This window comes from Coregonus clupeaformis, unplaced genomic scaffold, assembly GCF_020615455.1.
Source record: "Coregonus clupeaformis isolate EN_2021a unplaced genomic scaffold, ASM2061545v1 scaf0380, whole genome shotgun sequence".
Classification (NCBI taxonomy): Eukaryota; Metazoa; Chordata; class Actinopteri; order Salmoniformes; family Salmonidae; genus Coregonus; species Coregonus clupeaformis.
Window position 1 is genome coordinate 181,204 of NW_025533835.1, and position 16,297 is coordinate 197,500.

The 16,297-nt window shown below is 46.4% G+C and overlaps 1 protein-coding gene across 3 annotated transcripts in view; it reads right to left on the minus strand.

The window, feature by feature from the left end:
* The window catches only part of osbpl10b (oxysterol binding protein-like 10b), a 145,725-nt gene that overhangs the window by 18,580 nt on the left and 110,848 nt on the right, over positions 1 to 16,297 (minus strand). For all 3 annotated transcript variants that reach the window (XR_006658609.1, XM_045215166.1, XM_045215165.1), the window contains one exon: positions 4,760 to 5,396. Coding sequence is in view for 2 of the 3 variants with exons in the window: in XM_045215166.1 (XP_045071101.1) it covers positions 4,760 to 5,396 (637 nt within the window). In the remaining variant the exon portion in view is untranslated. The remainder of the gene's footprint in view (positions 1 to 4,759; positions 5,397 to 16,297) is intronic.

Genomic DNA, 16,297 nt, shown 5'->3' on the forward strand with positions numbered 1-16,297 from the left:
GTGGCACTACTAGGTATTAAACAGATATGTATAGCCAACTGTGACTGTGGTACTACTAGGTATTAAACAGATATGTATAGCCAACTGTGACTGTGGTACTACTAGGTATTAAACAGATATGTATAGCCAACTGTGACTGTGGTACTATTAGGTATTAAACAGATATGTATAGCCAACTGTGACTGTGGTACTAATAGGTATTAAACAGATATGTATAGCCAACTGTGACTATGGTACTACTAGGTATTAAACAGATATGTATAGCCAACTGTGACTGTGGTACTACTAGGTATTAAACAGATATGTATAGCCAACTGTGACTATGGTACTACTAGGTATTAAACAGATATGTATAGCCAACTGTGACTGTGGTACTAATAGGTATTAAACAGATATGTATAGCCAACTGTGACTGTGGTACTATTAGGTATTAAACAGATATGTATAGCCAACTGTGACTGTGGTACTAATAGGTATTAAACAGATATGTATAGCCAACTGTGACTATGGTACTACTAGGTATTAAACAGATATGTATAGCCAACTGTGACTGTGGTACTACTAGGTATTAAACAGATATGTATAGCCAACTGTGACTATGGTACTACTAGGTATTAAACAGATATGTATAGCCAACTGTGACTATGGTACTACTAGGTATTAAACAGATATGTATAGCCAGCTGTGACTATGGTACTACTAGGTATTAAACAGATATGTATAGCCAACTGTGACTATGGTACTACTAGGTATTAAACAGATATGTATAGCCAACTGTGACTATGGTACTACTAGGTATTATATTAAACAGATATGTATAGCCAACTGTGACTGTGGCACTACTAGGTATTAAACAGATATGTATAGCCAACTGTGACTGTGGTACTACTAGGTATTAAACAGATATGTATAGCCAACTGTGACTGTGGTACTACTAGGTATTAAACAGATATGTATAGCCAACTGTGACTGTGGTACTATTAGGTATTAAACAGATATGTATAGCCAACTGTGACTGTGGTACAACTAAGTATTAAACAGATATGTATAGCTAACTGTGACTATGGTACTACTAGGTATTAAACAGATATGTATAGCCAACTGTGACTGTGGTACTACTAGGTATTAAACAGATATGTTTAGCCAACTGTGACTACGGTACTATTAGGTATTAAACAGATATGTATAGCCAACTGTGACTATGGTACTACTAGGTATTAAACATATATGTATAGCCAACTGTGACTATGGTACTACTAGGTATTAAACAGATATGTAGAGCCAACTGTGACTAAGATACTACTAGGTATTAAAAACAGATATGTATAGCCAACTGTGACTGTGGTACAACTAAGTATTAAACAGATATGTATAGCTAACTGTGACTATGGTACTAATAGGTATTAAACAGATATGTATAGCCAACTGTGACTGTGGTACTACTAGGTATTAAACAGATATGTATAGCCAACTGTGACTGTGGTACTAATAGGTATTAAACAGATATGTATAGCCAGCTGTGACTATGGTACTACTAGGTATTAAACAGATATGTATAGCCAACTGTGACTGTGGTACTACTAGGTATTAAACAGATATGTATAGCCAACTGTGACTATGGTACTACTAGGTATTAAACAGATATGTATAGCCAACTGTGACTATGGTACTACTAGGTATTATATTAAACAGATATGTATAGCCAACTGTGACTGTGGCACTACTAGGTATTAAACAGATATGTATAGCCAACTGTGACTGTGGTCCTACTAGGTATTAAACAGATATGTATAGCCAACTGTGACTGTGGTACTACTAGGTATTAAACAGATATGTATAGCCAACTGTGACTATGGTACTACTAGGTATTAAACAGATATGTATAGCCAACTGTGACTATGGTACTACTAGGTATTAAACAGATATGTATAGCCAGCTGTGACTATGGTACTACTAGGTATTAAACAGATATGTATAGCCAACTGTGACTGTGGTACTACTAGGTATTAAACAGATATGTATAGCCAACTGTGACTATGGTACTACTAGGTCTTAAACAGATATGTATAGCCAACTGTGACTATGGTACTACTAGGTATTATATTAAACAGATATGTATAGCCAACTGTGACTGTGGCACTACTAGGTATTAAACAGATATGTATAGCCAACTGTGACTGTGGTACTACTAGGTATTAAACAGATATGTATAGCCAACTGTGACTGTGGTACTACTAGGTATTAAACAGATATGTATAGCCAACTGTGACTGTGGTACTATTAGGTATTAAACAGATATGTATAGCCAACTGTGACTGTGGTACTAATAGGTATTAAACAGATATGTATAGCCAACTGTGACTATGGTACTACTAGGTATTAAACAGATATGTATAGCCAACTGTGACTGTGGTACTACTAGGTATTAAACAGATATGTATAGCCAACTGTGACTATGGTACTACTAGGTATTAAACAGATATGTATAGCCAACTGTGACTATGGTACTACTAGGTATTAAACAGATATGTATAGCCAACTGTGACTGTGGTACTACTAGGTATTAAACACATCTTAGAATGCTCTTAACTTTGTTTTGTATGGTTTGTAATTCTCAGGTTCATTAAGGTGGTCCCCTGTAGCTCAGTTGGTAGAGCATGGCGCTTGCAACGCCAGGGTTGTGGGTTCGTTTCCCACGGGGGGCCAGTATGAAAAATGTATGCACTCACTAACTGTAAGTCGCTCTGGATAAGAGCGTCTGCTAAATGACTAAAATGTCAAATGTCTTCATCACAATGCTTTAGTTGAGACACAACAACCACAACACACACCTCGCACACACACACACACACACCACACCACATACACACCTCCCCCTCACCATATGTGTTTTCTCTCCTGGTGTCATTAGCATATCTGCTATCACTCAGGGGGAGAGAACGAGATCATCCTCGTTAGTAATTCATGCTGTTCTAATTACTGAGGGGACTAATTGGCCGTGAGGCTCAGGATAGCATGAACTCAGAAACTAGTTGACAATCATTCATTTAAACAGAATTTTTGTGGCAAACATTTTTTATGGTAGACTATTTTATATCAATGTGGAGAAGGGCCGAATCTGCTCGGTATGTTCTGGAACATTAAAGACAGAAATAAATGTATTCAGGAATGTTTAGCTTTCAATAAACAATTCATCATAAAAAAAGGAATGTTTAGCCTGACTTCCTTCAACACTCTACACACAGTATCCAGTGGCACAACTAACTACAGTATTCCCATGGTTAACTAGGCCTGCTCCATGGGAGGCTGCCAGTCAGGCAATTTTCAACTTTCAATCTTGATGCGATTACTTTGGATTAAAACAAGATATTAAAGCTTTAAATACCATTAAACTCAGCTAATTAAACGTTGGAACGTGATTAAGGAACTTTAAATCAGAGAGTTGACAAGCTTTCAGTCAGTTAGCCCTTATCAACCCTAGACTTCCTGAACTGTCATCAATGCTATTACAGAATACATGACTACCGTGACAGACAACCAACGGCAAACCCTACAAACACTCTTTCGCTCTTACAAGGGCAGAGTTTTTCTGTCAGGTCACATGATCAGTTAAAACTTCTGGCTCTGGTCCAGAACACTAACACCTACCCATAACTACAGTAGCTGTTTCTGTCAATAGGTCCAGAACACATAGCTGGCTCTCAGTAGGTGCTGTTCACTGTAACCCCTAGTCATAACTACAGTATAGCTGGCTCTCAGTAGGTGCTGTTCACTGTAACCCCTAGTCATAACTACTGTATAGCTGGCTCTCAGCAGGTGCTGTTCACTGTAACCCCTAGTCATAACTACTGTATAGCTGGCTCTCAGTCAGTGCTGTTCACTGTAACCCCTAGTCTTAACTATTATATAGCTGGCTCTCAGTAGGTGCTGTTCACTGTAACCCCTAGTCATAACTACTGTATAGCTGGCTCTCAGTAGGTGCTGTACACTGTATCCCCTAGTCATAACTACTGTATAGCTGGCTCTCAGTAGGTGCTGTACACTGTAACCCCTAGTCATAACTATTGTATAGCTGGCTCTCAGTAGGTGCTGTTCACTGTAACCCCTAGTCATAACTACTGTATAGCGGGCTCTCAGTAGGTGCTGTACACTGTAACCCCTAGTCATAACTACTGTATAGCTGGCTCTCAGTAGGTGCTGTACACTGTAACCCCTAGTCATAACTACTGTATAGCTGGCTCTCAGTAGGTGATGTTCACTGTAACCCCTAGTCATAACTACTGTATAGCTGGCTCTCAGTAGGTGCTGTACACTGTAACCCCTAGTCATAACTACTGTATAGCTGGCTCTCAGTAGGTGCTGTTCACTGTAACCCCTAGTCATAACTACTGTATAGCTGGCTCTCAGTAGGTGCTGTTCACTGTAACCCCTAGTCATAACTACTGTATAGCTGGCTCTCAGTAGGTGCTGTTCACTGTAACCCCTAGTCATAACTACTGTATAGCTGGCTCTCAGTAGGTGCTGTTCACTGTAACCCCTAGTAATAACTACTGTATAGCTGGCTCTCAGTAGGTGCTGTTCACTGTAACCCCTAGTCATAACTACTGTATAGCTGGCTCTCAGTAGGTGCTGTTCACTGTAACCCCTAGTCATAACTAATGTATAGCTGGCTGTCAGTAGGTGCTGTACACTGTAACCCCTAGTAACAGTAGCAACAAACTAGTTCTAACTAGGTACAGTACTGTGCAGTAATGCTCACCTTCCCCGACCATAGACACTCCGATGGACATGCCCATGAACTTGCTCCGGGTCCAGACGTGGGTGTTGACACACATGTTCCTCTCTTCACACTCGCAGTAGAACCCAGTGACAGGTGGGTGGTGTGATACCTGCTCTGCCACGAACCTTACCCGGTAACAGTCCACTGTCTGAGCCCCCTCACCCTCCGTCCCTGTCCGGGGGGAGTCTCTAGAGGAAGAGGCGGGGTTAGGGGAAGAGCCTCTAGAGGAAGAGGCGGGGTTAGGGGAAGAGCCTCTAGAGGAAGAGGTGGGGTTAGGGGAAGAGCCTCTAGAGGAAGAGGCGGGATTAGGGGTGGGGTTTGAAGTGGGTGTAGTGTTAGGGGCAGAGCTCATGGTCCTAAGTGGGTGGACTCTCTCTCTGGGGACGTCCCAGGAACATCTGAAGCTCTCTCCCAGGATGGGATTGTAGGGTTTCTTGGCCACGGCACCCTTGCGTCCCTCGTGGAAGGCGGTTAGGTAGTATTCGACAAATCGGACGATGCGCTCCTCTGGGGTGGTTCCCGTGGTGATGGCCAGGAACATGTCTGGGTGAGCCATGAAGTTAGCATACATCTCCAGGAGGGAACGCTTCTCTAGGATAAAGGTAGGGAGTACCACCTGTGGGAGGGAGAAGGAGAGAGAGAGAGAGAGAGAGAGAGAGAGAGAGAGAGAGAGAGAGAGAGAGAGAGAGAGAGAGAGAGAGAGAGCGAGGGAGGGAGAGGAAGGTGAACGAGAGAGGAAGATAGAGAAAGAAAAAGACAGAGAGAGAGAGAGAGAGAGAGAGAGAGAGAGAAAGAGAAGAGAGAAGAGATAGAGAGAAGAGAGAAGAGAGAAGAAAGAAGAAAGAGAGACAGAGAGCGAGAGAAGAGAGAGAGAGAGAAGAGAGAGAGAGAGAGAGAGAGAGAGAGAGAGAGAGAGAGAGAGAGGGGGGGGAGAGAGAGAGAGAGAGAGAGAGGGGGAGAGACAGGGAGGCGGGAGAGAAATGGAAAATAAATGGCATTTAGTCCCTCTCCATCCATTCCTATGGAAAGTCAATATATGAATCACAGACTGGTCTGTGTTGAGCTCAGTCTGACTTATTTGCGATCCTTAAATTAAAAGTAATGAGCTTTCAAACACACACACACACACATACTGTACACACACACACACACCCACACACACTATGCTACCCCCTGCTACTAATAGGTCGATAAGAGTCCCTGTCATGCTATCATGCTAGGATAGGGCTGTCTGGTGTCTATTAATAACTCAGGACATTGTGATGTCTGAGTGATGACGTACAAGCTGGTCCCCTGTGGATCCATGCTCAGGCCTCTGTAACAGCCTCTCCCCATCAACACAGGCATATCAGGGATGTGCCCCAAATTGCACCCTATTCCATAGAACACTACTTTTTACCAGAGCCCTAAAGGTTTCCATTTGGGACACAACCCAGGCCTCTCTCCCCACCATCAGAAACATCAGTCTCTGCCAAACATTATTATCCTCATCAACACCCTCCATTGTCTGGAACATTATTGACAGCCAGCCAAAGAAAGATAAAACATCTGGATCCATCTCTACTGAGAACAGCTGTTATTACACCAGATAACACCTGGATATATCTCTACTGAGAATAGCTGTTATTACACCAGATATCACCTGGATCTATCTCTACTGAGAATAGCTGTTATTACACCAGATATCACCTGGATCTATCTCTACTGAGAATAGCTGTTATTACACCAGATAACACCTGGATCTATCTCTACTGAGAATAGCTGTTATTACACCAGATAACACCTGGATCTATCTCTACTGAGAATAAATGTTATTACACCAGATAACACCTGGATCCATCTCTGTGGTAGTTTACACCAGTTAACACTGTCACGGTTAACTAAGCCAGAACCCAGAAGCAGACCAGGACACGGTACGTGAGACAAAGGTGAGAGTTTATTTATAGAGTCCGAGTGAAGCTGAATAATCCAGGGAACAGAGCGGGTGGCGTGGATGGGTTGTTGAGGGTGCAGTGGTTGGTCCGGTACTGGCTCGGCAGCCGCCGACCATCAGGCAGAGGTTGGGTGAAGGTTCCGGGTGAGGGACTGCAGACAGAACAAAACGGAGGTCAGTACACAGCAAGTCAAAAAAGGTGCAAAACAACAAAACTAACACAACTGGCTCAGAGACTGATACGCTGACAACATACTGTTCATGGCTAACGATCCGGCAGGAACTGGATGTTGGCCCAGAGCCTAAGAAGGGTGATGATCAGGACCAGGTGTGCAGATTGCTGATGGGATGCAGGTGCGGAAAACCAGAGCGCTCCCCGGAGCGTTCCCGAACCCTCGGGAAACTGGAGAATACGAGCAGGAACACTAGTCACCAAACAGGACCCGACTCAGACAGCCGGGATCGTCACAGTACCCCCCCTCCGACGAACGCCACCGGGCGGACTTCCCGGAGCGCCAGGATGGAGGCGGTAGAAGTCACTGATGAGGTCTGCGTCTAGGACCTGTCGCCGCGGAATCCAACTCCTCTCCTCAGGGCCATACCCCTCCCAGTCCACGAGATACTGGAAACCCCGGCCCCGCCGTCTGGAATCCATGATGCGACGCACCGTGTAGGCAGGACCACCTCCGATCATCCGAGGAGGAGGAGGAGGAGGCGGAGGAGGCAACAGAGGACTGAGGAAGACAGGCTTGAGGCAGGAGACATGAAAGGTGGGATGGACTCTGAGCGTCCTCGGTAGTTTGAGTCGAACTGCCACTGGATTGATCACCTTCTCCACCACAAACGGACCAATGAACTCGGTAACAACTTCCTAGACTCAGTCCGTAACGGAAGATCCCGTGTGGCCAACCAAACCCTATCTCCGATGGTATAGGTGGGAGCGGGAATCCGGCGACGATTCGCCTGGAGCTGATACCGGTCCGAAACTCTAAGGAGTGCCTTTCTGGCCCGATGCCAGGTCCGGTGGCAACGCCGAATATGGGCCTGAACAGAAGGCACTGAGAGCTCCTTCTCCTGAGAAGGAAACAGGGGAGGTTGGTAGCCATACAGGCACTGGAAGGGAGACATCCCAGTGGCAGATGTAGGAAGAGTATTGTGGGCATACTCAACCCAAGGCAACTGAGAAACCCAGGAGGTGGGGTTGGAAGAGACCAGACAGCGTAGCGTTGATTCCATCTTCTGGTTGGCTCTCTCCGCCTGACCATTGGATTGGGGGTGAAAACCAGATGTGAGACTGACCGTAGCTCCAATGGCCAAACAGAAGGACTTCCAGACAGCAGAGGTAAACTGAGGGCCACGGTCGGAAACGATATCACTGGGCAAACCGTGGACCCTGAAAACCTCCCTAACCAGGATCTCGGACGTCTCCGAGGCAGAGGGAAGCTTGGCAATTGGCACAAAGTGGGCGAACTTGCTGAATCTGTCCACGATAGTCAGAACGACCGTGTTCCCCTCAGAGGCGGGCAACCCCGTGACGAAGTCCAGGGCCAGATGCGACCATGGTCGCCGGGGAATAGGAAGGGGGTGAAGTAGTCCAGAGCTGGGCCGATTGGTACTCTTATTTTGCGCACACACTGGACAGGCAGCAACAAAACCCCGAGTATCCTCGGCCATGGCAGGCCACCAAAAACGTCTGCGAAGAAACGCCATAGTCCGAGCCACGCCAGGGTGACAAGCCATCTTGCTTGCGTGGGACCATTTGAGGACAGCAGGACGAACCGACTCAGGCACAAACAACCGACCGGGTGGACCGTTACCGGGACCGGGCTGAGTCCGAAGGGCCGCCAGCACCTCCTCCTCAATCTTCCACATAACTGCTCCCACGACGCAGTTCCGGGGGAGGATTGTCTCGGTCTTGGACCCACTCTCCTCCGTCTTGGAGAACATCCGGGACAAGGCGTCCGCCTTGCCGTTCTTAGATCCAGGTCGGAACGTCAGGGGCAAACTTGAATCGTCCGAAAAACAACGCCCACCTGGCCTGGACGGGAGTTGAGACGTTTAGCCGATTGCACGTAAGCAAGATTCTTGTGGTCCGTCCAGACAATAAACGGTTGCTCCGCCCCCTCCAACCAGTGGCGCCACTCCTCCAAGGCAAGTTTCACCGCGAGAAGCTCCCGGTTACCCACATCGTAATTCCTCTCCGCAGGCGAAAGGCGACGAGTAGTAGGCGCAGGGATGGAGTTTACTGTCCGTGGAGCATCGCTGCGACAGGATGGCGCCAACTCCCACATCAGACGCGTCCACTTCAACGACGAACTGACGGGCCGTGTCCGGTTGAGAGAGAATCGGTGCGTTAGTGAATCGCCTCTTCAAATCCAGAAACGCTCGATCCGCCTCCGGATTCCACTTGAAGGTCCTGATGCTGGAAGTCAAGGCAGTTAACGGAGCGGCCACACGGCTGTAATCCCGGATGAATCTGCGGTAGAAATTCGCAAACCCCAAAAATCTCTGGAGCTGCAATCTCGTACCGGGCTGGGCCCATTCCAGAACCGCTCTAACCTTCTCCTGGTCCATCCTAATCTCTCCCCTGGAGATGATGTACCCGAGAAAGGATGTCGTGTGGGCGTGAAACTCGCACTTCTCGGCCTTCACGAACAGGCGATTCTCCAACAATCGCTGCAGCACCTGCCGGACATGCTGGACGTGGTCGGAAGGTTCCTTCGAGAAGATCAGAATGTCATCCAGGTAAACAAACACAAAGAGACCGATCATATCTCTCAGGACGTCGTTCACCATACTCTGGAATACCGCTGGAGCATTGGTCAGTCCAAACGGCATCACCTGATACTCGAAGTGACCCATCGGTGTATTGAAACCCGTCAACCACTCGTCCCCCTCTCTGATCCGGACCAGGTGATACGCATTGCGTAGGTCTAGCTTGGTGAACACCGTAGCACCCTGTAAGGAGTCGAAGGCAGAACTCATCAAGGGCAGGGGATACTTGTTCTTGATCGTGATGTCATTCAACCCCCGATAATCAATACACGGTCGAAGAGAGCCATCCTTCTTACCCACAAAGAAGAATCCTGCCCCCAGGGGTGATGACGAGGGGCGAACGAGACCAGCAGCTAGGGACTCCTTGATGTAGGTCTCCAACGCCTCACGTTCAGGTCGGGAGATACTGTATAACCTTCCCTTGGGGTAGACAGCTCCAGGGACCAGGTTGATGGCACAATCATAGGGTCGGTGGGGAGGGAGTGACAGAGCCTTCTGCTTACTGAAAACTTCCCCCAAATCGTGATATGTCTCGGGAACCAGGGACAAATCTGGGGGTTTAGCCTCAATCACCTGACTGGGAACCGAATGGAGGCAGGCAGTCTTGAGACAGTTAGCATGACAATCAAGGCTCCAACTCGTTACCTTGCCCGTCACCCAATCGAACGTGGGATTGTGTTCCTTCAGCCAGGGGTATCCAAGGACCAGAGGAACATGGGAAGACGGCAGAATGAAGAATGAAATCATCTCAGAATGATTCCCCGACAACCGCATCTTAACCGGTTCAGTCCTCATCGTGATACGTGCCAGACTACTGCCGTTCAGAGTGGTCGCCTCAATGGCTTCCGGCAATTGCTCCTTGGAAAGCCCCAGCTGTTCCACCAACTCGGCATCAAGAAAGCTTCCATCGGCACCTGAATCGATAAAAGCGTTAAGCGCTAAGCTCTGATTCCTGTTCACAAGGGTAGCCGGGAAACGGGGTCTGACAGAGGTACTGAGAGGTTGAAACTGGCTCGCTAAAAGTCCTCCCAACTTTAGCGAGCCGGGCAGTTTGACGACCGCCGGGAACAGGTGGAGATGTAATGTCCCGAGCTACCACAGTAGAGGCAGCAGTTGGTCTGACGTCTCTGTTGACGCTCCTCCTTGGTTAACCCGTGCCGCCCCACTTGCATGGGTTCAGAATCGGAGAGAGGACCTCTCCACTAATCCATTGTGGAGGAGAATGATCGACGTGTTCTGGTCCACCACCCGACCCGACTGGGAACTGAGAAGCTGATCGGTTGGACGGAACCCATTGCTTCTCCCTCCTTCGCTCTCGGACTCGATTATCCACCCGAATAGACAAAGCTACCAAGCTGTCCAGGTCACTAGGCTCCGGATAGGAGATCAACTCATCCTTGAGCTGCTCCGACAGACCCTGGTAAAAGGCCGCTTGCAGAGACTCCTCGTTCCACCCACTCTCCACAGCCAACGTCTTGAACTCGATCACGAAGTCGGCCACGCTGCGAGTTCCTTGGCGAAGCGAAAACAGGCGCCTAGCTGCGTCCCTCCCTCGGACGGAATGGTCGAAGAGCTTCCTCATCTCGGCCGTGAACCCCTGGTATGAAGCCATGCAGGGATCCTGTCGTTCCCAAACGGCTGAAGCCCACTCCAGCGCTCGACCACGCAGCAACTCAATCACAAAGGCTATCCTAGCCTTGTCTGTGGCATAAGAGTAGGGCTGTAGATCGAACACTAGTCCACACTGCATAAGGAAGGAACGGCATCTTCCCAGCTCTCCCTCATACTTATCCGGCGCCGGAACCTTGGGCTCACGGATGGACACAGCTTCAGAAGCGGCAGGCGAGATGGGTGAAACCGGTAGTGGATCCTCCACCGGACACTTGCGTTGGTTCTGGACCTCCGTCAGACCGGTAGAAAGGTTCCGAACTGACAACGCGATCTCCTGTAGTACCGTGCTATGATGGCCCAACATCTTCTCCTGCTGGGTAATAGCATGGCGAACAGAGTCCAGGTCCGCTGGGTTCATTACTGGCCGGATCGTTCTGTCACGGTTAACTAAGCCAGAACCCAGAAGCAGACCAGGACACGGTACGTGAGACAAAGGTGAGAGTTTATTTATAGAGTCCGAGTGAAGCTGAATAATCCAGGGAACAGAGCGGGTGGCGTGGATGGGTTGTTGAGGGTGCAGTGGTTGGTCCGGTACTGGCTCGGCAGCCGCCGACCATCAGGCAGAGGTTGGGTGAAGGTTCCGGGTGAGGGACTGCAGACAGAACAAAACGGAGGTCAGTACACAGCAAGTCAAAAAAGGTGCAAAACAACAAAACTAACACAACTGGCTCAGAGACTGATACGCTGACAACATACTGTTCATGGCTAACGATCCGGCAGGAACTGGATGTTGGCCCAGAGCCTAAGAAGGGTGATGATCAGGACCAGGTGTGCAGATTGGTGATGGGATGCAGGTGCGGAAAACCAGAGCGCTCCCCGGAGCGTTCCCGAACCCTCGGGAAACTGGAGAATACGAGCAGGAACACTAGTCACCAAACAGGACCCGACTCAGACAGCCGGGATCGTCACAAACACAGTAGTTTACACCAGTTAACACAGTAGTTTACACCAGATAACACAGTACGGTAAACAAAGTAGTTTACACACCAGTAAACACAGTAGTTTACAAACCAGTTAACACAGTGGTTTACACAACAGTTAACACAGTAGTGTATACACCAGTTAAACAGTAGTTTATACACCAGTTAACACAGTAGTTTACACACCAGTTAACACAGTAGTTTATATTCCAGTTAACACAGTAGTTAATACACCAGTTAACACAGTAGCTTATACACCAGTTCACTCAGTAGTTTATACCAGTTAACACAGTAGTTTATACACCAGTTAACACAGTAGTTTATACACCACTTAACACAGTAGTTTATACACCAGTTAACACAGTAGTTTACACACCAGTTAACACAATAGTTTATTAACCAGTTAACACAGTATTTTATACACCAGTTAACACAGTAGTTTACACACCAGCTAATACAGTAGTTTACACACCAGTTAACATAGTAGTTTATACACCAGTTAACACAGTAGTTTATACACCAGTTAACACAGTAGTTTATACACCAGTTAACACAGTAGTTTATACACCAGTTAACACAGTATCTTATACACCAGTTCACACAGTAGCTTATACACCAGTTCACACAGTAGTTTACACCAGTTAACACAGTAGTTTATACCAGTTAACACAGTAGTTTACACACCAGTTAATATGGTAGTTTACACACCAGTTAACACAGTAGTTTATACACCAATTAACACAGTAGTTTATACACCACTTAACACAGTAGTTTACACCAGTTAACACAGTAGTTTACGGAGCACCATTAAATCCATTATTAAAAAATGGAAAGAATATGGCACCACAACAAACCTGCCAAGAGAGGGCCGCCCACCAAAACTCACGGACCAGGCAAGGAGGGCATTAATCAGAGAGGCAACAAAGAGACCGAAGATAACCCTGAAGGAGGTGCAAAGCTCCACAGCGGAGATTGGAGTATCTGTCCATAGGACCACTTTAAGCCGTACACTCCACAGAGCTGGGCTTTATGGAAGAGTGGCCAGAAAAAAGCCATTGCTTAATGAAAGAAATAAGCTAACACGTTTGGTGTTCGCCAAAAGGCATGTGGGAGACTCCCCAAACATATGGAAGAAGGTACTCTGGTCAGATGAGACTAAAATTGAGCTTTTTGGCCATCAAGTAAACGCTATGTCTGGCGCAAACCCAACACCTCTCATCACCCCGAGAACACCATCCCCACAGTGAAGCATGGTGGTGGCAGCATCATGCTGTGGGGATGTTTTTCATCAGCAGGGACTGGGAAACTGGTCAGAATTGAAAGAATTATGGATGGCGCTAAATACAGGGAAATTCTTGAGGGAAACCTGTTTCAGTCTTCCAGAGATTTGAGACTGGGACGGAGGTTCACCTTCCAGCAGGACAATGACCCTAAGCATACTGCTAAAGCAACACTCAAATGGTTTAAGGGGAAACATTTAAATGTCTTGGAATGGCCTAGTCAAAGCCCAGACCTCAATCCAATTGAGAATCTGTGGTATGACTTAAAGATTACTGTACACCAGCGGAACCCATCCAACTTGAAGGAGCTGGAGCAGTTTTGCCTTGAAGAATGGGAAAAAATCCCAGTGGCTAGATGTGCCAAGCTTATAGACATACCCCAAGAGACTTGCAGCTGTAATTGCTGCAAAAGGTGGCTCTACAAAGCATTGACTTTGGGGGGGGTGAATAGTTATGCACGCTCAAGTTTTCTGTTTTTTTGTCTTATTTCTTGTTTGTTTCACACACAAAACAATTATTGCATCTTCAAAGTGGTAGGCATGTTGTGTAAATCAAATGATACAAACCCCCCAAAAAATCAATTTTAATTGCAGGTTGTAAGGCAACAAAATAGGAAAAATGCTAAGGGGGGTGAATACTTTCGCAAGCCACTGTACCTACCTAACCTTAGTTGAATGCACTGACTGTAAGTCGCTCTGGATAAGAGCGTTTGCTAAATGACTAAAATATAAAAATATAAATGTAAAATGCAAGGTGTTCTCACCATTAGTAAGGATTATATCAGCATTATACAAATCTATTTCAAAGAGCATAACTTTCAGATACAGTGGGGGAAAAAAGTATTTAGTCAGCCACCAATTGTGCAAGTTCTCCCACTTAAAAAGATGAGTGAGGCCTGTAATTTTCATCATAGGTACACGTCAACTATGACAGACAAAATGAGAAAAAACAATCCAGAAAATCACATTGTAGGATTTTTAATGAATTTATTTGCAAATTATGGTGGAAAATAAGTATTTGGTCAATAACAAAAGTTTCTCAATACTTTGTTATATACCCTTTGTTGGCAATGACACAGGTCAAACGTTTTCTGTAAGTCTTCACAAGGTTTTCACACACTGTTGCTGTTTTTTTGGCCCATTCCTCCATGCAGATCTCCTCTAGAGCAGTGATGTTTTGGGGCTGTCGCTGGGCAACACGGACTTTCAACTCCCTCCAAAGATTTTCTATGGAGTTGAGATCTGGAGACTGGCTAGGCCACTCCAGGACCTTGAAATGCTTCTTACGAAGCCACTCCTTCGTTGCCCGGGCGGTGTGTTTGGGATCATTGTCATGCTGAAAGACCCAGCCACGTTTCATCTTCAATGCCCTTGCTGATGGAAGGAGGTTTTCACTCAAAATCTCACGATACATGGCCCCATTCATTCTTTCCTTTACACGGATCAGTCGTCCTGGTCCCTTTGCAGAAAAAACAGCCCCAAAGCATGATGTTTCCACCCCCATGCTTCACAGTAGGTATGGTGTTCTTTGGATGCAACTCAGCATTCTTTGTCCTCCAAACACGACGTGTTGAGTTTTTACCAAAAAGTTATATTTTGGTTTCATCTGACCATATGACATTCTCCCAATCCTCTTCTGGATCATCCAAATGCACTCTAGCAAACTTCAGACGGGCCTGGACATGTACTGGCTTAAGCAGGGGGACACGTCTGGCACTGCAGGATTTGAGTCCCTGGTGGCGTAGAGTGTTACTGATGGTAGGCTTTGTTACTTTGGTCCCAGCTCTCTGCAGGTCATTCACTAGGTCCCACCGTGTGGTTCTGGGATTTTTGCTCACCGTTCTTGTGATCATTTTGACCCCACGGGGTGAGATCTTGCGTGGAGCCCCAGATCGAGGGAGATTATCAGTGGTCTTGTATGTCTTCCATTTCCTAATAATTGCTCCCACAGTTGATTTCTTCAAACCAAGCTGCTTACCTATTGCAGATTCAGTCTTCCCAGCCTGGTGCAGGTCTACAATTTTGTTTCTGGTGTCCTTTGACAGCTCTTTGGTCTTGGCCATAGTGGAGTTTGGAGTGTGACTGTTTGAGGTTGTGGACAGGTGTCTTTTATACTGATAACAAGTTCAAACAGGTGCCATTAATACAGGTAACGAGTGGAGGACAGAGGAGCCTCTTAAAGAAGAAGTTACAGGTCTGTGAGAGCCAGAAATCTTGCTTGTTTGTAGGTGACCAAATACTTATTTTCCACCATAATTTGCTAATAAATTAATTAAAAATCCTACAATGTGATTTTCTGGATATTTTTTTCTCAATTTGTCTGTCATAGTTGACGTGTACCTATGTTGAAAATTACAGGCCTCTCTCATCTTTTTAAGTGGGAGAACTTGCACAATTGGTGGCTGACTAAATACTTTTTCCCCCCACTGTATAACATCTGACCCAATGTCATCTAGGATTTCCATTAAAATAGAATTAAAGGAGTTACCAAACTAACTGCTTATCAGATTACATAAAGTACTATTAGTTACGCAGTAGAACTGTACTCTATGGTTAGAGTTCATATTCACATAACAGTCCTTCTACTGAAACTCAGAATCAGAATCGTAGAATCCCAGGATCAATCCATGGCCTGCAGCCAGAGAGAGGTCCATTTGAGGAGAGAAAGAGACAGAACATCTCTGAATGGGTGGTGGGATTTTTGACTGAGGGGATGTTTGACTGAGGGGATGTTTGACTTAGGGGATGGGTGAGTGAGGGACTGACTGACTGAGGGAGTGACTGACTAACTGACTGACTGAATGACTGAGGGACTGACTGAGGGACTGACTAAGGGGATGGGTGAGTGAGGGACTGAGGGACTGACTGACTGACTGAGGGACTGACTGAGGGGATGGGTGAGTGAGGGACTGACTGACTGACTGACTGAGGGACTGACT